At 41.3% G+C, this 22,892-nt stretch overlaps 1 protein-coding gene across 1 annotated transcript in view; it reads left to right on the top strand.

Moving 5' to 3' along the window:
* The first annotated feature begins 4,776 nt into the window (after positions 1-4,776).
* Positions 4,777-22,892, top strand: part of retreg1 (reticulophagy regulator 1) — a 102,677-nt gene continuing 84,561 nt past the window's right edge. The window contains exon 1 of the mRNA XM_028803809.2: positions 4,777-5,062. Within this exon, the coding sequence (XP_028659642.1) occupies positions 4,881-5,062 (182 nt within the window). The 5' untranslated portion in view covers positions 4,777-4,880. The remainder of the gene's footprint in view (positions 5,063-22,892) is intronic.

The following is a 22,892-nucleotide window of genomic DNA, read 5'->3' as shown; positions in this document are numbered from 1 at the left end:
GTTGTGTGAGCATTCATTTCAGCACTGATGTGCAAATTCAATTGTCTATAAATGTATGTGTCTGTCTTTGCTCTGTGACACCTCTGCTCAGGGTCCACCACTTGGCAGACTGCTGTGACAGGTGCTTTCTATTTATATCGAGAAATTAAAGATGCAAAGGACAAGCTTCCTCCTACCTGATTACTAGCTTTATTAAATTGTCTTGGGTAATAATATTTCATTTATATTATTTCTTCCACACCTAACAATGCAAAGTAAGGTAAGGGAGCTGACAACAGAGGAGAAGAAAACAAACCAAAAAAATCTTATAAGCAGAAAGGAGGATTTACAAGTGGCAGAGTCAAATGTTTAGCTGGCAGACCTTCTACCCCTTCACTTGTAAACCTCTTCATAATGAAGGCAGTGCCTTTGGGCACATTAATGGAATTGTTTTCCATCTGCTGATGTACCATTCCAAGGCCAGGAGGAATTACCTGATCATGACAGCAATTAGGATACTAAAAAAAGTCACCTTCCAGTCGAGGGTTTAGACCGGGGGTCTGTAAAGTTGGCCCTGGAGGGCCACAGTGGCTGTACATTTTTCTTTCAACCCACTTTCTTAGTAAGAAATCACTTATTGCTGATGAAGCACTTATTGCTCAAGCAACAATTTTCAGCTTCATTTAGTTGTGTTGCTTATTAAGATTCCCTGTCTTAAGTGCTTATTTTTAATCTTAATCTGCTGCTTTTACTGCTTTGAATTGGTCCTTATTAGCAATAAGATGTAAACAACAAAAGAAGCAGCAGTTCTCCATCTCCACCTCTTTTTACACCTGTGTGTATCCATCGTGAACCATCTTGTATAATAAAATATTTGGAAGGAAACCGAAGAAGAAGTAGTGAAGGACTCAGAATTACCCCTTGACTTCAGGTTACAAATCATTAGAATGGCTTGCAATGATATAAGAATGACCTGACCTGGCAGAAGGAAAACACAAAGAAACCACAAAAGGAATTAAGACCTGTTATTGGTTGAGGACTGGTTTTCTAATGGAACAAAAACCTGTAGCTACCATGAGCCTCCTGGACAACCTATGCAGACCCCTGGCTTACACAAATAACTTCAGGTATATAAACGCAGTGAATATAAGAAGATGATCCCACACCAAAATAATGAGCGCAGAGGCCCCATAGTTAGAGCGATCAGAGGCCATATCCAGAAGTACATTGTGCAACTGAAATCTCTGCGTGGAAAACAAATCTGCTCCACCCTGCAGTCCTCACCAGGACAAGCCATCAAAGAAATGGATGAATGCCTGTGTGCCCCTCCTTAAGTTGCTTTGCACTTCCTACAGAGAAAATAAGAATTCCAAACTACTAGTAACAATTCGGTAATGAAGCTTTTTGAACGTGAGGAGAATCAAGGTGTTGAATTGTGCAATCCCAGTAGAGAACAAAACGTTCAGATTTCAAACAAACTTTAGCTTCAAAGAGCCTGGCCAATGCCCACGTCCATAACAGGGTCTATTCATGTCCCATCTCATTAGTGCCCAGCATACAAACTCCACTTAGATAGCAAGCAGGCACAGGAGTCAACCCCAAGACACCGGATATGTAAGGCAGCCATGCTTAATGCTGCACCACTATGTTGACTGGTGGCCAAATACTGTATTTACTATGGAAAGGGACTGATCTGTAACACAGCATACTAGGCATTCCTCTATCTGTTTTATAACATGCTTTATGAACTATTACATGACTAGCCATGATACCTGTCAAAGACAGATAATAGAATAAATTTAAAAATATCTAATATCTTTTGCCTTACGTGTACCCTCAGTGTTCATCCAACTACTTTCTTCAGTATCCTCATGTGTCTCAAATCAGTCTCGGCCAGCGCTCCTTCTTGAGATCACATTCCTGTAAAGTCTGCTTCTCACAACCTGTCATTTCAAGGTGCGTTGCTCACCTTCTGTTTGCTTTTTGACCACAACCAATTGTAGTTGGGCCTCTACCACCCACTGTGAGAACAATATTCGTATTCTTGAAAATACCTGCCATGCCTGAAGAAAACTCTCAGTATTCCTCCTATGCCTTTCCTACATATCCTTGTGTACTATTCAGCCTCCTTGACCCGGCACTTTCTGTCTTGATCACATTTGACTGAGCAACCATACTGAAACTAACCAGTCAGATTACTCAGAGAGGCCGTGCACACACACATTAGCATTTTATTATATAGATACGGACATGTGGTGTGACTTACACTGCATCTAAGGCTACTTCCTGCCTGTAGTAATCTGGGTTTTCTGTACTGTTTGTATTTGACCATCGTAAAATATTTTTATTATGAAAGTGATGCCACCTCAACACTATCATAGGACCTACCTTTGTTTATCCATGGGTGTTGCCAATTCCTGCTTGTCCTTCAAGTCATCTGTCATAAAAGAAGAACTGAATTGTCACTCTAGCTGAGCTTTAGAAGTCCTCTGCTACACTCCATCAATCAGGTGTTTATGGTTAAGTGGCTAGACACTTGGAGTTTGCCAAACAGCAATTAATGGATTCTGCACTGATGAGAACTTCAAGCCTCTGCCTGGCAAAGACCAGGCACTGCTCATCACCTATCTAATACTGCATCAATCCTACCATATCGATAGATATAGAGACTTAATTGCTGTCAATGGTACTTCTACAAAGTACTGAATTAAGGTTCTGAATACTTATATGAACTAGTGATTTCAGCTTTTGGTCTTTAATAAATCTGTCCACCTTTCTAGAAGCATTTGTCATTATTGGATGTTGAATGTAGATAAATGGGCAAAAATGACAAATTTATGCAATTAAAATTACAATTCTGCCTATTTAAGAAGGTGGATCAGTATAAACCATATCAGTGTATTGCATTGTCTCACAGAAGATAAGTAAACTTTACAGTTTAGGTAAGCCTACATCACATTACGCAACTTTTCCAACAATTTTCATAATCTAAGAGTCGGAGGCAGTTGTCTGCGTGCTCCTGTGAAGTCTGTCATGTAACGTCACATACCCAACAACTCAGACCAACTATTCTGCAACTCGCTCCGCTAAACTCAAACAGGTTTGCTTTTGTCTTTACTCATATGGGGTGGGTTCTGTGTTCACAATAGCTGACAATCAATTAATGTGGAAGTACAGTGTATAGAATGCAGTGACGAGGAACAGGGAACACGTTTTGAACCTCACAAACAAAAGAGAATCTTGTCTGTCTGGCACTTGTGTTTTATGTACTAAACCGGAAAGGAAATAGCAAATTAAAGGGTTGAGATTGCCTCTGAACTCACTGCAGCTATTAATCCTTCATATAGCGCTGGCTCCATCAAGTAGCACGCTATCGACTGTAAGAAAAAACGGACAAGCGTGACAGTCGACGAACCTGACATACACCATGACAAAAAGTCACATAATTTGATTTTTCCTTTAGGAGATATTCAAAGGACCTTTGTGGTATCTTTAATTTGTTTTTGTGTGTGTTGGGATTTGACGATTGGTACTTCTGACATTTTCATTGGCATGTCCCTGATCCTGTCTCTTGCTCTCTTCCTTAGGTTAGAGCAGGGGTGGGCAGATTCAGTCCTGGAGGGCCGCAGTGGTTGCAGGTTTTTGTTCCAACCCAGTTGCTTAATTAAAAACCAATCCTTGCCAATTATTTAATTAACTCTGCCACGTCAGGTCATTCTCATATCCTAGATTTATTTTCCTTTCTAAGGATATCATCCAAATGATTGGAAGTCTAAAACAGATGAGTAATTCTCAGTGCTTCACTTTTTTCTCTTCACTTTCCTTCCAAGTATTTAATTAAACCAAATAGTGCATGATAAATACACACAGGTGTAAATGAAAACAAGCTAAATGGAGAAACGCTGGTCTCTGTTGTCATTTGCATGGTATTGCTAATTAGGAGCAATTAAAAACCAAGAATACAGCTGCTTAAGACTAAAATAAGCAGTAAAGGTTCAAAATCTTAACGAGTGAGACAACTAAAGTGAAGCTGAAGTGTTACTTGAGCAATAAGGGCTTCTTATTAAGCAATTGCGTTGGAGCAAAAACCTGCAGCCACTGCGGCCCTCCAGGACTGAATCTGCCCACCCCTGGGTTAGAGGATGTTAAAAGACGGTTTGTGGACCACTTAGTGTTAAGACTTTATCTTACCTGCCATTATCTTCTGTTTTCTTTACTTGGATTTGCCCCCAGCTTTTTTGCCACACCTTCAGTAATTTCATTTCCAGGTCACAGCTGCTCTTTAGTCCCCTCGGTTTCTGTCACATCGTTCCACTGCTTTGCACCTGATACTGGAGACTGCAACGTTTTTGACCCTTTCCTGATTTCTGAGACATTTATGGAGACTTTGGACCATTTGCTAAAGGCAAGTATTGCTTTTTATATACTGTATTTAGAAACCCTAATTAGAGCAAAACAGTTGTTCTTGATAATTCCTGATGTTAATTCAAAAGGGGGCACAAAAATCCCGTTAGGTTTCACAGCTCTACTTTAAATATTTTTATTGATATAACGCCGTATTGCATATTAATTAGCAAATACAAGTAGCCTAAGGGCTTCTCTGCACTCGTGGCAATAATTGCCCGAAAAACATTTTCAAAGTCCTGAGAATAATATCTAAAATCAATAAACCGCACAGGCTGTCAGCGGGCGTCACCCGTCGCGTGCCCTGCGCCCATCTTCCTTCTTGCCTACCCGCAGTTGCTACTCTGCTTTGCTGCTAAACAATGACGTCACCCTAGTCCAACAACCTTGGTAGTCTCCGGGGTGACGTCAGCGCACCAATAACAATAACAGGCAGCCGCAGCGCCACTAGACAGGTGGGCGGCGGGACACGAACGAGCGACAGTACCGTCGTGACCATGGCAAGCGCTGGGAACGGAGCGCCGGACGGCAAGCAGGCTGAGCGCGGCTGTGACGGGAGTGCCGACGACGAGGAGGAAGAGGAAAGCAAAAGAGCCCAGTGGTCTGGGACGGCCGGGCTGTCGTGGAGGAGACTGGCGCGCGGTGTACTGCTCTTCACCTGCAGCAACGCGATCTTCTGGTGAGACCTGCGAGACCTGGGCATGTCGGTGGGCAGATAACATTACAAATAATCTTGCACGTAACGGCGCTTCTGAAGGCACGTCTGCTTGAGGTTATCGTTTTAAAGGGCGGCTCTCGAAGCGCTCGGATGGGAGTTGCACCAGTGGCCCCCACTGGCCCGCCACTGCGCAAAGCAACCCTGTCGGTGCGTACAGGACTTGGCGAGCCGCCCCCCCACGCCTCACGTGCCCCCACCCTGGACTTTTATCAGTCTGGTGCTATGCAGAGATGCTTCAAAAGCGCCACAGAATTAGACGTCAAAGCGACGAAAACACCAGGCAGTGCGCTGAGGATTCCAAAGAGTCAGTGAGGTTTAGATGGCTGCTGGGCACCTGATTCTGTGAGAGAAGCTGATTTGCATGTGATGACGTCGTTAAGCAGTTTATTAGGCGGAGTGTCCAAGGCACCGGACTTCAAACAGCAGGCCGAAAGTTCAGTGCCTGCCTGAGATTCACAGAGTGACCCGTAGGATGTCATTTAACGTGCCAGTGATTAAAAAATAAAATCTGTGTCCTAGAGTGAGGTGTCATCCAAGTGTACAATTATAACAGAAAGTCAGGATTAGTATAAATCGCCCTAATCCGGGGGTGTCCTTTATATGTGTTATGATTTACTTCACGAGATAAAAGCGTATCATAAACATGAATAGTTGTGTAATATTTGAATGTTTAAAGTCAAAATTTTCTCGATTCTAATAGAAATTTGCCATTTTCACCTTCTGAACTCCATAGAGTGCTAGATCCCTGATAACAAATCAAAAGTAAAAAATAACAAGATATAATTAAATCACTGACCTTATCAGAAATTGTCTAAAACGATACTCCACAGGCATATGTTTGAACTTTGTCATTTTTAACCTTCTGGGACTGGTTCTTGGAGGGCTAAGACCACTGGTAAAGAATCAAATATCAGAAATACTTATTTGGGTAGCACTTTAGTAAGGGCGGCATGGTAGCGCTGATGCCTCGCAGTAAGGAGACCCGGGTTCGCTTCCTGGGTCCTCCCTGCGTGGAGTTTGCATGTTCTCCCCGTGTCTGCGTGGGTTTCCTCCGGGTGCTCCGGTTTCCTCCCACAGTCCAAAGACATTCAGGTTAGGAGCATTGGTGATCCTAGTTGTCCTTGGTGTGTGTGTGTGTGCCCTGCGGTGGGCTGGTGCCCTGCCTGGGGTTTGTTCCTGGGTTTGGCTCCAGCAGACCCCGTGACCTTGTGTTAGGATATAGCAGGTTGGAGAATGACTGCCTGACTTTAGTTTAAGTACTGCAGAAATGCATCTATTATTCTTTTACTATTATGTAACAAGACCCTTAACAAACACTTTTTTGGGTCTTCATAACACTTCTAGCAGATCTTCACTTTGGAGTGGTCTGAGGTGGCTTAACTGAGACACATTTCTCTTGATATTCCATATTTAGTACACCTATCAATCCTTCATATTAACAAGTCATTTTACTATCATGTCAATATGCCACACTGCACAGAGATGAACTACCTGTCTGCTGATGTTTTATAATTGTTGCAAAGACCAAACAATTCCTTTATTAAGGTCTTGTTACATAAGAGTAAATGAGCCCTAGATGCATTGTGCAGTACCAGAACTAAAATGTTACCACTCCATATGCCTATAGTATTGATGTTTTGTGAAAAGGAGTAACTTTGACCCCTCATATCCCATTATATGGTGAACCCCTGGGGGTGGTTGATGTTGCAAACACAACTTCAAGTCCTTCTGATCATTTTTGCTGAAGACACCTACTGGTTTACTCTTTATCATAAGGGTGTAATTTCCTGCACACAATACGATCCAAAATGGACAAGACAGCCAAAAATATGGGGGGAATCCTAAACAGTTTGATATCATGCATAACTAGACATCAAGACAAGTTGGACTGTACATCATACATGTGGATTTTCTTGTACCAGAGAGTCAGGAGGTGCTGCACAAAAAAAACTGAAATGATTCCAAAACATTCAAAACAAAATCTTGACTGTTAAAGACACCATGGAAGACAAATAAAGAGTTGGGATACCAGTGGGTAACCCCCTTTAATACTCTTTCTTGTTGAACGGATTTTTAAGATAGGAAAGAAAATAAATGGTGGGCACGTCACTGTGCCAAGGTTTGGATAGCCCTTGTTAGAGTAGCGCTCTCATTCAAGGTCTGGTTGTAACTGATGCCATCTTGCTGTTGACGGTGGTACTTATGGTGGACCATAAGCGGAAAAGGTGGAGTGGTGAGTGTCTTGGGAGGAGTAAGTGACCACATCAGTCCTCCAGGTGGCTTGCCCCCATTCTGAGGTGAACAGAAACTAGGTTAATCACTAGGTGTCACACTCAAATACTGCCCTGTAATAGCAGCCAACCTAACATCCATGAAACATGCCCAACATTCTCACGCTTCACAGAACGCAATTAAATATTATCAATTACATAAAAAAAATTTGGTATCTTTAAGACTATTAAAATAATGATTTGGCCAACTTGTGTAATCATTTTCAGATTGGTCACGTCCTTTATTTGATAGTTTAATTTTCATTTGGCTACTAAGGAGAGAATTAAAACAAACTGAATGCCGTTATGAACAATTTTGTGCATCCTGCCTGTGACATACTAACACTGAGGACTTTCAGCCAACAAATCACTGAGCAGCAGTGTGTTAAGAAACTATGCTGGGAGTCTTTTATACCAACAGCAATACATCTGCATGATGTGTCACTGGGACTGGGACTGTTAATTTGGACGTTTTGTTTGTTTTTAGTCATCCTTTTGTGTCAGACTGTAGTGTGTGTGTATAGCCTTCTATCTATCTACAGTGGTGTGAAAAACTATTTGCCCCCTTCCTGATTTCTTATTCTTTTGCACGTTTGTCACACAAAATGTTTCTGATCATCAAACACATTTAACCATTAGTCAAATATAACACAAGTAAACACAAAATGCAGTTTTTAAATGATGGTGTTTATTATTTAGGGAGAAAAAAAATCCAAACCTACATGGCCCTGTGTGAAAAAGTAATTGCCCCCTTGTTAAAAAATAACCTAACTGTGGTGTATCACACCTGAGTTCAATTTCCGTAGCCACCCCCAGGCCTGATTACTGCCACACCTGTTTCAATCAAGAAATCACTTAAATAGGAGCTGCCTGACACAGAGAAGTAGACCAAAAGCACCTCAAAAGCTAGACATCATGCCAAGATCCAAAGAAATTCAGGAACAAATGAGAACAGAAGTAATTGAGATCTATCAGTCTGGTAAAGGTTATAAAGCCATTTCTAAAGCTTTGGGACTCCAGCGAACCACAGTGAGAGCCATTATCCACAAATGGCAAAAACATGGAACAGTGGTGAACCTTCCCAGGAGTGGCCGGCCGACCAAAATTACCCCAAGAGCGCAGAGACGACTCATCCGAGAGGTCACAAAAGACCTCAGGACAACATCTAAAGAACTGCAGGCCTCACTTGCCTCAATTAAGGTCAGTGTTCACGACTCCACCATAAGAAAGAGACTGGGCAAAAATGGCCTGCATGGCAGATTTCCAAGACGCAAACCACTGTTAAGCAAAAAGAACATTAGGGCTCGTCTCAATTTTGCTAAGAAACATCTCAATGATTGCCAAGACTTTTGGGAAAATACCTTGTGGACTGATGAGACAAAAGTTGAACTTTTTGGAAGGCAAATGTCCCGTTACATCTGGCGTAAAAGGAACACAGCATTTTAGAAAAAGAACATCATACCAACAGTAAAATATGGTGGTGGTAGTGTGATGGTCTGGGGTTGTTTTGCTGCTTCAGGACCTGGAAGGCTTGCTGTGATAGATGGAACCATGAATTCTACTGTCTACCAAAAAATCCTGAAGGAGAATGTCCGGCCATCTGTTCGTCAACTCAAGCTGAAGCGATCTTGGGTGCTGCAACAGGACAATGACCCAAAACACACCAGCAAATCCACCTCTGAATGGCTGTAGAAAAACAAAATGAAGACTTTGGAGTGGCCTAGTCAAAGTCCTGACCTGAATCCAATTGAGATGCTATGGCATGACCTTAAAAAGGCGGTTCATGCTAGAAAACCCTCAAATAAAGCTGAATTACAACAATTTTGCAAAGATGAGTGGGCCAAAATTCCTCCAGAGCGCTGTAAAAGACTCATTGCAAGTTATCGCAAACGCGTGATTGCAGTTATTGCTGCTAAGGGTGGCCCAACCAGTTATTAGGTTCAGGGGGCAATTACTTTTTCACACAGGGCCATGTAGGTTTGGATTTTTTTTTCTCCCTAAATAATAAAAACCACCATTTACAAACTGCATTTTGTGTTTACTTGTGTTATATTTGACTAATGGTTAAATGTGTTTGATGATCAGAAACATTTTGTGTGACAAACATGCAAAAGAATAAGAAACCAGGAAGGGGGCAAATAGTTTTTCACACCACTGTATCTATCTATCTATCTATCTATCTATCTATCTATCTATCTATCTATCTATCTATCTATCTATCTATCTCTATAAAAAACAAATGATTCAGTTATTCTGGAAACAGTATTAGGGTTCCATTATTTACTGTGTTTGTCACAGAACACAGAGTTACCTCTTCACCCTACTAATAGTTCGAATCTGAACTGATCAGGGGTACCCGAAGAAAGCAGAGGCACCAATCAGGCATATAAAAGTAATACAAAGGTTTATTGAGGTCACAGTCCCAAAACTACAAAAATTGCATCTAGGAGGTCTAAAGCAAGAATAGTCCATTATGTTAAAAAAAGTGAAAAGAAGACATGCAAAAATAATGATAATCAAAAATACACTTAAATATATGAAGAACCACATTATCCATCCATCCATTTTCCAACCCGCTGAATCCGAACACAGGGTCACGGGGGTCTGCTGGAGCCAATCCCAGCCAACACAGGGCACAAGGCAGGAACCAATCCTGGGCAGGGTGCCAACCCACCGCAGAGAACCACATTATTTGATACCCTAATACATTTCACAAAAAAGAAGAAATAAAAGACAGTCGGCCTGCACACACCTATTAGCCAAACTGCTCAATACTGAGAGACCCATTTAGACTCAGAGTTTCAAAAATGGCTATATAAGGAAACCTCTTTTTAAAGAGCCAAACACAATTAGAGCATCATCTCTCTACCACATAACTGGACTCCAAGTACACCACACTCTACTCTGTCCTCCCCTAACTAACTGTGGCCATGCATGATAGCCATGGTCTTTAAGTATCTGTTTGCCTTTCTGAGGCAGCAGGTATTGTACAGGGAGATTCACTTGAAAGAGGCCCCAAATATTCTGTTGTAACTCCCGTTAGGATGAAGCAATTTGAACCAAAAAAATACGCTATATACCTTGACGTATATGTAATTGATTGCATTACATGCGATGTTGGAAGTGGTTTCCGTTTTCTGCCAGACACATTTCAACGCGGCATGCAATGTTCTTGAACGTATCGGCAAGCATCTCGGGGGGAATATCAGCAATTTCATGTTGAATGTTTTCCTTCAAATGTTCCACAGTGTGAGGCTTGTTCCGATAGACTTATCCTTTGAGCATACCCTAAAGGAAGAACTCCGGTGGTGTCAGATCTGGTGACCGTGGTGGTCAAAGCCCCTTTGAAATTACCCTGTTGCCGAAGAAGGACTCAATTTCTGCCATGCTCCTTGCTGACGTGTGACATGTTGCTCCATCTTGCTGGAAGTAACCTCATGATCATCCAGTTGATTCTGACATTGCTTAAACGAATTGGTGACCCAATAAGTTTTTACCATGAAGACACACTGCTCAATACTGTACACCACCATCCTGTTGAGAAGTCGATTGACTGATTGAAGGGGTACGGGCAGTATGTACCCAGAAGTTGCAAACGGAGGTTAAACCTTGCGACGGCTGTCTGGCGCCTACCTCATCACTCTGACGCAGGGGCATCCCGGCTTGTTCAAAGCTCCATATACTGAGGAGCACATTGCACATTGTTTCTTTCAGATTGCTTCGTCCTAGAGAGAGTTATTACAGAATATTCAGGGCCTCTTTCTAGTGAATCTCCCTGTATATGTCACGACTAAATGGTTGCTTTACGTTGTTAACATTTTGTGCTGCCTTCACCTCCTGGTGCAGGGCTTTACATTCTTGAGCTGAGCAGGTGCTGTACCGGGATGTGATGCAGACAGTGTGGATGGCCTCAACTATGCACTTGTAGAAGTTAGTGGAGTAACGCAAGCTATCTTCAGGCATCTGAAGTAAAAGACATCATGGATCCATCGTGTTGAGAGCTGAAGTGTGTTGTGCCTATTTTAGTTCATAAGTGCCATTGACTCTTTTAATAGCATTCTCCCTGTAGGAAAGGCATCTGCTAGGCTTAGTGGGAGGCTATGTTGGCCCTCACCATTTTTATTTAGCACGCTGTTCATGGTCATCAGACAAACAGCTGATGAACACTTGTGCAGACTTATGAAGTTAATCAAAAAATGGTTTTGTTGAAAAACTGCTAAATTAGCCTATTGAGTGTGAATGTGGGAGCACCTTGACCCTAACATGACACTTGTCTGCCTGCTAAGTGTGTTTAGCTTATTCATTAATCATCGTGCATCCGTGGCTGTAACTCAACCAACCGCTTGTTTTGTGCAGTATTTGTTGCCCGTCTCTACACAGATTTTCTTCCTCCACCCCAAAGATGTGCAGTTTAGGTTAACTGGTGTTTTCCCACTGGCCATGTGTGAGTCTGCGTGTGGCTGTGTGTGAGAGTCGGCCCTGCAATGGACTGGCACCTTGTTTCTTATCAGGATAGACTACTGAATAGGTTAAGTGGATTTGAGAAGGTTATGTTATTTTCTGTTATGTTATGGGAAAAAAACTATTGGTGACAGTATAAAGCTGACCCAGGTTCTTGAGAATCCTAACTGTCAAAAGAGGACTGAAAGGTGTCATCACTGGTGCAGTAGATATTGCTGCAGCCTCATGGGTCCACAACTACATAGATTCAGCAGTGTAGCACCTGTAGTGTGGATCTTAATCCCATACTCCAGTACTGCCTCTGTGGCGTTTGTGGGTCTGTGGGTATTGACTGAGTGCTTTGGCTTTTCATTTACATTGTTAAGATGTAAAAGATGGGCAACTCAAAACTGACATGGATCGTGGGAGTGAGTCCTTATGTCAGATACCCAGATGTGTGCTCACAATGTCCCTGACACATATGCATGTTTGCTTAAATATTGTTAAAAAAATAGGATTGAGGTTTGGGAGGTTCTGAGCATACGACTAAGTACTTAATATATGAATTATGCCACATGGGTGACAAGACTGAAGTATTTAAAATTATGAAAGAAATTAGTACAGTTCCTGCGGTGGGTTGGCACCCTGCCCGGGATTGGTTCCTGCCTTGTGCCCTGTGTTGGCTGGGATTGGCTCCAGCAGACCCCCGTGACCCTGTGTTTGGATTCAGCGGGTTGGAAAATGGATGGATGGATGGATGAATTAGTACAGTGGGTCCCAGCTATTACTTTTCAATAAATTCTTTAGGAAGGACACAGAGACATAAATGAAATGTTTTAAGGGTTGATTTTACAAAAACATTACAAAGTTTTTCTTCACACAAAGAACCATAGACATATGATATACATTACAAAAATACTGTGGTAGGTAGTTGAGGACTTTAGGGACCTTTAAAGTCCAATATGATGTCATTAAAATTAGGTTGGTATAGGACTGATGGGCTTCTTGGGCTGAATGGCCTCTTCTGTTCTAAGTTGTTTTAATGTTCTAAATGTTGTAATGAATCTAATAGAATTATTATACTAATAGATGCTGTTGTTCACTTATTATTTCCATAGTAGGTCTCTGGTGCTGTGACAATACATTGCCTTTATGTATTTGTAACAGTTTTCTTGGTGACATGTTTATAAATGGGGCAGTCATCATCCTTGAAATCCAGTACAGAATATCATATTGCTTATATTGAAATGTATTTTATGCTTCTTCAACCACATGTACGTCATCTTTACAGTAGTAAATCCTTTAAATTCATGCTTTTGGTGACTGCTCCATGCCCTTTAATGCAGAATTGGTCTATACACATAATGGAGTTAGCATCATACGCCATTACACCAACGTGACAGGCGTCTTTGTCATTAGCAAGCTAAACCACATAACTTCTTTTTCCACTCTCGTACAGATACTGAAAAATTTGGCCAATTGATGTTAACTGTTTTACATTATTTAATTGATACAGACCATTACATATGTTTTGAACAGCAAAAGAGCTAAGTACAGTGGAACCTCAGTTCACGAACGTCTCGGTACACGTACAAATCAGTTTACGACCAAAAAGTTCACCAAACTTTTGCCTCAGTTCACGACCACACACTTGGTATACAAACAAGCCAGTTTCCCTTTCGGTTTGTGCGCGCCGATGATTTCTGCAAATGTTGCATTGTTCTTGGTCAGACGTGCGTGCTTGCACGTGCGTGCTTGCTTTCACTGTGAACTCTTTGTGCTCTGTTTCATTTCCCTTCCAAATTGTACGTGCCGATTACTGTATTTAAGCACGTGTTCAGCCTCTCCCTGTTCATTGTTCTCAGTCAGACGTGTGTGTTTTACCTGTTAACTCTTTGTGCTCTACAGTATTTCGTGTGCTTTTGCAGTTAACCATGGCTTCTAAGCAAGTGAAGAGTGGCAAGAACAAAGTTTTGCAGAAAATTGAAATCAAAGTAAAGAAAGAAATTATTGAAAAGTATGAGCGTGGCGTTCGTGTTACTGATCTTGCCGCCGAGTACAAGAAGTCAAAATCTACGATTTTGACTATTCTAAAGCAGAAAGAATCTATTAAAGCAGCTGATGTTGCAAAAGGAGTTACAGCGTTAACCAGGCAGAGGCCTCAAGTGCTGGAAGAGGTGAAGAAACTGTTGCTAGTGTGGCTGAACGAGAAGCAACTTGCAGGGGATAGCGTAAGTGAGGCGATGTTATGCGAGAAAGCCAGGAAGATTCATGGCAATTTGCTGCAAAACTATCCTTCTATGACTGGTGAAAGTGAGGAATTTAAAGCCAGTAGAGGATGGTTTGAAAAGTTTCACAAGAGAAGTGGCATTCATAGTGTGCTAAGGCATGGAGAGGCTGCTAGTTCCGATGCTGAAGCTGTGAAAGAATTCGTGAAAAATTTCACAAAATTAGTGGAGGACGAAGGCTACATCCCGCAACAAGTCTTCAACTGCAACGAGACTGGATTGTTCTCCACCCAGTTCCTCCTCGCTTCATGCCAGAACTCCACTCATGCAAGGTTAGTTTTCTTGGTGGTTTATGGTTAGTTTTTGTATTACGGATTTTTCAAATGTTGATTTTTCGGTTTGTAGCGTGAATTGTTGCAATGTTTTCTCTTTTTTCATTTTTTTCTCTGTGCTTAAAACTCATTAAAAAAAAGTTTACACAGCGATCGGGTTGTAAGGCTATTAGCGTAAACTCCTACAATGTTACTTTCTTGGTTGCTTATGGTTGGCTTTTAAATAAATTCGGATTTGTTCAAATATTCCTTTTTTCCCCCTGTGCTTAAAACTCATTTAAAAAAAGTGTTTACAGCGATCGGGTTGTAATGCTATTAGCGTGAACTCCTGCAATGTTACTTTATTGGTTGCTTATGGTTGGCTTTTAAATAAAGTTCGGATTTGTTCAAATGTTCCTTTTTTACCCTGTGCTTAAAACTCAAAAAAAAAAAAAAAGTTTACAGCGATCGAGTCATAAGGCTACTGTATAGCGCGAACTGTTGCAATGTTAGTTTTCTCGGTGGTTCAAGGTTTTCTCAATGTTATTCAATGTTTTTACATTTAGTTTACTATTACGCTGTGCATTCTATGGTTTAATTAACTATATTTGTGCTTAAAAACTTAAAAAATATATATCTTTACATACAGTTTGTATGGTCTGGAACAGATTAATTGTATTTACATACAATCCTATAGGGGAAATTGCTTCGGTTCACGACCAAATCGGTTTACGACCAGAGTTTTGGAATGAATTATGGTTGTGAAGCGAAGCAATTTCCCCAAGGTTCCAAGGTACTATATTAAGATTTTCACAAAAAGTAGAAAAGGAAGCACAGGAGTTACTTGAAAATCACATTAAATTGATTTTGTGTTGCAGTGGGTTGCATTACTGCTTTTGAGCTACATTTAAATTCATTTTAAGATATATCTTGTAAAACAACAAACAGATAAAAAGAGTTGAGCTCCCAAGTAGGCAAGATCCCATTTATTATGTTGTACTTGCTAGAGAAAAGGCTGAGCACAAGCCAACTGACAAGAGAAAGAGCCAGGGAAGAATGAAAGGAAGGTTGAGCAGACCTCATTGCAGCTGATTGGACATGGAGTAATTATTGCTTAATTATTACTTTATATGTGAAGTTAAAAGGCTTGTTTTTTTTTATATTAATAAATTAAACTTATTATTTTTATTAATCATTCAGTCTGACTTGAAAATTCTGACACCATTTTCTAACGCATTTCAAATTAAAACACACTTTTCACTTGTGTGATTTTTGTGTTAGCAGTCCATGTGACCATAGTGGTCATGTTCTGTCTTGAGGAGGCTGTAATGAATGACTGTATTTGCCACATTCCTGTTGGATGTACCAAGGGATCGGCATTATACAACCTAGGTTTTTACTCCATTCAGGGTTATGATGCATAATAAGCACCAGCTGAACTATTTGAGGACATTGTTGTACATGCAACTACACTTAGCCACAAAAGGCCAGTACAGAGCTGACAGTCAGCTTACTGTGTTTGTCTCAATGTGTTTGGAAAACCCAGTAATATCTGTACTGTGGATGCTCCAGTGAGGAAGAAAGTCCAAGAACTGTAAGGTGGTAACATTACCCCACAGTGTCACTTTTCTACACTTTATACATTATACAATACTTCCAGTGCTGCCATGTTGGATAACATGGAAAACTGAAAATATCACACTTACTTACACAAGACAGCAGCTGTTGGACCTGCACCCTTTGTCTCCCAAAGTGCCAGGTGTAATTGCAGGGTTGCCAGCACAGTTACTGCATAGACACCGTGGAAAGAAAGCAGGAGCTTTCTCCCACCACAAGAGAAGACAGTACAGACCTACCTGCCTTCTGTTATCACTAGGGGGCTCTGCCCCCTGCTCGCTTCGCTCGCCAACCCCTGGTGTTGGGAATGACAAAGAGCGTGATGTATGAATGAGATATAGAATAGTGTGACGGTGTAGATGATGCAAATAGAAAGCAAACAATAAAGTGTGTGGCACAGTGTAAAGGTTTATTGGAAAATTTCTTTGTACACGCCGTTTAAGTGTAAAAGGTAATTCCAGCTCAGAACTTGTAAGATCAATGAAGATGGTTATTGTTGTGATCAGAGTCAAGTTTGTCAGAGCTTAGAAAGAGTTGTGTCTCTCCAGGAAGTAATGGAATGACTTGGGTATTTATGTTTTCCACATTAATATTTTTTGGACATAATATAGTGCGTTGTGTTAAAAGGGGCATTTGGTCTAATGAGATTGCTGTTCCAAATCTCTCTGTAACTAAGTCGTCGCAGATAAAGGCTTGAGGAATTGTAATAATATGTGGCTGAAGTCCATCTGTATTGGTGAGTGTACCATCTCTCAGTTGTAATAAGCAATTGTTATGATCTGGTTCTGGACATCGTATCTTTTTTATTAACTGTATCTTTTGAAAGCAATGCCAATTGTCTGCGTATTTTAAGGTGCACTGAACAATAGCTGAGTGCATGGCATCTGGAAGAATAGCTAATCACTGTTTAAAATCTCCTCCTAATAAAAGTACCTTTCCTCCAAATCGAATATTATTATTCATAAACGTTTGTAGAAGTTTATGAATGGTGTTGAGTAAGTGACTTCATGCCATTGTACATTCATCAATAAACAACATTTTTTGAAGACGGATGTCACGTGCAGTGCCACCGTTAATGTTCATAGTGGATACCGATTTGTAGGATCTAATGCAGTTGATAAAGATTTCACTTTCAGGTACATCGTCAGTTAGAATCTTCTGTAGATATTCAGTATATGAATGTAAAGAAGGCAGTCTAATTTGACCCTTTTGACAACAACGTGTAAATGTATAACTTGTATTGCCAGTTGTTTCTTCAGGGAAGTGAACTGAATGACAATGATTGCAAATGACATTCATTAATCGGAATGAATTTTCCCGGTGTATGTTTTGCTTGTGCCGTTTGAGAGACGCGTTGTTGCATGTGTAGTATTTGGGACGTGTTGTTTTGGAGCTGTAATCGATTTGCCTGTGCTGTGTGAGACGCCCGTTGTAGCCTTCCTTGCCGTTAACGTATGTCTGAGACGGGAGGTGTTTCGTTTTGAATCCGTGCCTGTTGCGATGCAGCACTTTGATTGATAGTTTGCGTCATGTGGATCTAGGATGTAGATTTGTGCATATTTGCGTTGTTGATTTGTTTCAGGGTGCACTGTTCCAATGCGATGCAGTATTTGTGCACATATGGGAAAGCAGTATGGGCAATTGCCTTTTGGTGGCGTGATATTTACTAAAAGCAAATGAACTATTGTAGGATCTAACGCAGTTCATAAAGTTTTTACTTTTAGGTACATCGTTAGTTAGAAGCTTTAGTTGAGCTTTGCGTTTTTGGAGTCGAGACATTTTTTCTTTTAGAAATATGGATAAGTAATAAGGAGTATTGCACTCACTGTTAATATGGAGCCTTTTCTGCGGTTGAACGGTTAATAGTGCCTTATTGTAATGAGATCCACCTATGCTGCATAGCCGTCTATTTTGTCGTTTCTTTCGTGTTCGTGTGTTTGTTCCTGTTATCCTTTCCTTTTCGTTTTGTACCCGTGACCGTGTATTCATGACTTGTTTCTTTCTCAGCATCCGAAATATGGATAAGTAATAAGGAGGGTCGCAGTCACTGTTAATATGTTTCCTTTTCTGCAGTTGAACGGTTAATAGTGCTTTATTGTAAGGAGATCCACCTATGCTGACACCTATGCTGTCTAGTGTGAAGGTGTTGACGTTCACTTTAGAATATGTGGCTTTGGGTGTCACTTCTTATGGATGTGGGGGGGGGGGGGTGAGGATTGTTGTTGCGCGAGCGTCTTCTTTCTTTTTGTGTTCCTGTGTCTTGTTGAATCCCCCTCTTTGTGTGTGTCCCGTCCGGTGCCTGTGGGGGGGGGGGGTTAGTGCCTTGCCGTTGTGCGCAAGCCTCCTTTTTTTTTTTGGGTCTAGTTTCGTGTGCAATGTGTTTCGTGCTTTGCCTGCGTTTCCTCATTTCTCCATTTTTCCTGTGCTCACTCCTTTTTTCTGTGGTCTTGTCCGCCTCTCGCTTCCCCTCATCCGCCTCTTTCGTCCGCCTTTCTCGGCTCCTCAGCCGACTCTCGCGGACTCTTTTTGCGCCTGCGCAGTACGTCTTTTTGCAGCTACGGCCCATTGCCGGATGTGCCTGCGTCCATCATCCGGTTTAGCATTCTCGGTTAGTAATATGGATGGGTAATGTAAGATCGCTGGCGAAATAAATGGATGAGCTGTCAATGTTGATCAGGAGCCAAAAGGTGAACAAACTCAGCAGTCCGGTGTGCTGCACCGAGTTGTGGCTTAGAGATGAAACATCAGTCTCCACTGTTGCATCGGATGGATTTAAAATTGTGAGGATGGACAGAAGCAGGTGCGAAAGTGACAAGAAGAAGAAAGGTGGGCTTGCCATGTTTATGAAAGAAAAATGGCGCAACCCCAAAAAAATGATAACTAAAGCACAAGTATGCAACCTGAATTTTGAGCTGCTTGTGGTGGGCTTGTATCCTTATTATAATATGCTGAGAGAGTTTTCACATGCCAGTTTACATCATCCTGCTTTCATTACAATTTCTGGAGTCTTTAGCCGTGTTTCACTTTCCTCCACCCTCACCAATTCTTAACAGTTTGTGGACTCCACAACATGAGAAAACAGGACCTGTTAAATGGCAATGTTAAGGAGGCATATAGCTGTGTTGCTTTACCACTTTTAGGCTGATCAGACCGTAATTAGATACACCTGATACCTACATATAAGCCCATTGTCTAGTGGCTGCCAGCCAACCACCAGAACCATGCAGTAATGGACAATGGAGGCTGAGGAGGATCTGAAGGATGCCTTTGAAAACACTGTGTGGGATATACTTTGTCAGTCACATGGCATGGGCATAGAGAGACTCTGTCACACTATCACAGGCTAGATCAAGTTTTGTGTGGATAACACAGTCCCAACAAAAACAGTGTGCTGTTGTCCCAACAACAAGCCGTGGATCACAAAAGACTTGAAAGCCCTTCTGAATATGATAAAGAGAGTTTTCAGGTCTGGACATAAGAAAGAAATCAAGCAGGTGCAGTCAGAACTGAAGAAGCAGCGCAGTAATGGGAAAGCCCATTACAGGGACAAACCTGAGCACAAGTTACAACAAAATAACATGAAGGAAGTGTGGAACAGAATGAGGACTATCACTGGCTACCAGCAGGCTGTTAAGCATGCAGAGGAAGAGATCAAGCACAGAGCTAATGAACTGAACCAGTTCTTCAACAGGTTTGACTAATTCTTGTCAGTACAGCCATCCCCCAACACTGCTAGCCTCTGTGTGTAAGTTGAGAGGTTTCATCTGCACCCTATATGACCTTCCCCTACAATGACATCAGCCCTAATCCACTTCCTGGACTGTGTCTCTTCGCTGATCAGTTGAGGAGAGAGCAGGCAACCCCTGGGTGCTGAAAACATGTGCCATCCAGCTCTGTTGGATCCTTAAGCATCTCTGTTCCACTTACATGAATTTGCAGAAGGTTCCCCAGACTTCCTGTGTGGTCCCAGTACCAAAGAACGGGCATTCCAGTGATCCCAATGACTTCAGACCAGTAGCTCTTACTTCATACATCATGAAGACCTTTAAGAGGCTGATCATGTAACAGTTATGATCCCTGGTTTCAGAACATCTGGATCCTCTGCAGTTTCTCTATCAGACATATAAACGTGTTGAGGAAGCTCTGACCTACATGCTCCACAGAGTCTACTCCCATTTGGACAAAGCCGGCATCACAGTCAGGATAATGTTCTTTGATTTTTCAAGTGCCTTAAGCACCATTCTGCCTCATGAACTGAGGAAAAAGCTTAAAACTTTGATTCTTGATAACCCCACAATCTTATCATGGACTACGTGACCAACAGACAGAAGGTTGTGAGGCTCAGGTACTGTGTTTCAGAAATGTTGGAGTGTAATGATGGAACACCTCAGGGAACTGTCCTGTGTCCCTTCCAGTTTACACTCTACACAATAGACTTCCCTTACAATACCAGTGCAAGATATCTATAGAAATTTTCACATGACTCGTCCATCATAGGCTGCATTAATAATGGAGATGAGTCAGAGTACAGGAAGGTTGTGGAGGACTTCTTCTTGTGTGCAGGGAGAACCACTTGTATCAGCAAGACAACAGGGCTGGTGATCGACTTCTTGTTTGCCAAGGAGCCTCTGAAACCAGTCACCATTCATGGGGAGGATGTGGAAGTGGTTCAAAGCTACAAGCACCTGGGGGTTCAAATGAAAAACCCACTGGGCTGGTCTGAGAACACAGTGGAGCTGTTCAAGAAGGGCCAGAGCAGACTGTACTTCCTAAGGAGACTTGGGTCGTTTGATGTGTACAGCAAGTATGCTAGAAATATCAGTCTGTAGTAGACAGTGTGTTGTTCTATACTGCAGTTTACTGGTGAAGCCACCTAAGGGACAAAAGAACCACAATGCCTGAACAAATGTACAATGAAAGCCTGCACCATCGCAAGGAGAACCCTGGAAACGCTGGAAGCTGCTGTGGAAATGAGGATGGTGGCAAAATCGGATGCCATCATGAAAAATCCCCTCCATTCCCTTCAGGAGGCACATTCTCTTGGAGCACTTTTGCCACAGACTCATTCTGCCAAGAAGTGCGTCTGGGGGTCTTTTCTGCCCACTGCTATCAGGCAATTCAATGCTTCTTCCTGATGTACTCGTTAAATTAATTTTGAAATATCTGCACAATATACCTTCATTTATTTTTATGTATTTATTTATCAATTCATTGGTTGTATTGTCTGTTCTGTGAGTCCGTATCCTTGTTTTTTTATGTTTCTGCTGCGGTATGCATCTGAATTTACCATTGGGATTACTAAAGTTTATCTAATCTAAGTTATAGTACCCAACCTTTGCTAAAATCTTAATGTTTGAAATGGTAAAATATTATCTCCCTTAAGAAGCCCAAACCACTTCTTTGTTTCAGGGTGTTTGTGTAAACTGTCAAGTACATTGTAGTTCCGAGTCCTGAATCTGTTGCCTGTGCAACTGCCTGTTTATATGTAAATTAATTTTGCAGACTAAAGAAAAAGCCTTCACATTATCACATCTTTGTCATGGTGAATTTGTTTCATATTTTAATGTTTAAAGTGATGTACTATTTTATTATATGTCTCTCCTGTTGGAAACATTTTTAATATTTCAATATATTTGTATGTTTTGTTCACAAATAAACACACCCTCTTTTTATAGGGCTGTTCAGCTTTTTTAGATGTCTGCAAACACTGAACAGACCACTAAATACAAAATTGTCCATATTTACAGTCAGACACAAGAGTGGTCAGTTAGCAATAACAGCATAGGCCATATTTAGACTACAGATGTTAAAATACTTGGATAAATCGAGCAATGCAGGCGTCATGGACCAGGCCCAGCAAATGCTTTCAGTAGATATGGAATCCTTTACAGTGTAACTAATGGACCCAGTGCTATTAAGCTGAAATGTGAGATATGCATTCCTTAAGTCTGGAATGGGCATGTTCAAAATGAAGTATTTATTAACCTGACTCCTACTCTTCTTAGCATGAAAATGTTTTCTCAAGAAGTTTTAGCTTCCCTGTTTTCTGTGAAATACTTGCTGTACATTTTGTAATTAGTCATGTCAGGTTTATTGTTTTGATTACATTTTATTCTGTAATAACGTTTAGTGTCATAACCAGCACAACCCGTGGAGCCTGGTAAGGCTGTGTAACATTTCAGAGAGTATTCGCTAAAAGCAAAGTCCAGTGTGTTTGCATTAATGGGGTTTTTGTGACACAGCATTTTGGTGCACATTTTAAAATGGCACTAGGGTGACAGGCCATCATTGAGTACCAGGTACTAGTCAGCCCCAAATTTTGATGCTGAATGGTCATTTGATTACACCATGGGTGTCGAACTCCGGTCCTGGAGGGCCACAGTGGCTGCAGGTTTTCATTCTAACCATCTTCTTCAGTTTTTGCTGCTAATTAACTTCTTTTGCCTTAGTTTTAATTAACTTGACTCAGACCCCTTAGTTGTCTCTTTTTTCTTAATTAGCAGCCAAACAATAATGAGACATAAAACAAGTCGCCACATGACCAGCTCACCTGTGCCCCTCACACAATATCTGAAAATAAAGAAAAGTGATGGTCTCAGTAAGGTTGATCTCTCAGGTCACCAAAACATTTTTGACGGTGTTCTTATAAAAAACAGAAAACAGTTTTGGAAATGTCTGCTGTGGCAGAATGAGAGCAGCAACAAGCCATGGAGTTAAATAACGGCTTTAATTAACAGCAAGAATCGGCTTCTCATTAAGAAACTGGTTGGAGTGAAATTGATTGGAGTTTGAAATCCCACTTTAGCTGGTCATCTGTTGGCTCGTTTCACATCTCATTTCTGTTTGGCTGTCATTTAATGAAGAAAGGAATAAATTCAGAGGACTGAATCCTTAAAAACAGGGCAATTAAAATGAAGGGGAAAGG

This window comes from Erpetoichthys calabaricus, chromosome 6 (genome assembly GCF_900747795.2).
Source record: "Erpetoichthys calabaricus chromosome 6, fErpCal1.3, whole genome shotgun sequence".
NCBI lineage: Eukaryota > Metazoa > Chordata > Cladistia > Polypteriformes > Polypteridae > Erpetoichthys > Erpetoichthys calabaricus.
This window is presented reverse-complemented; position numbering and strand designations above follow the sequence as displayed.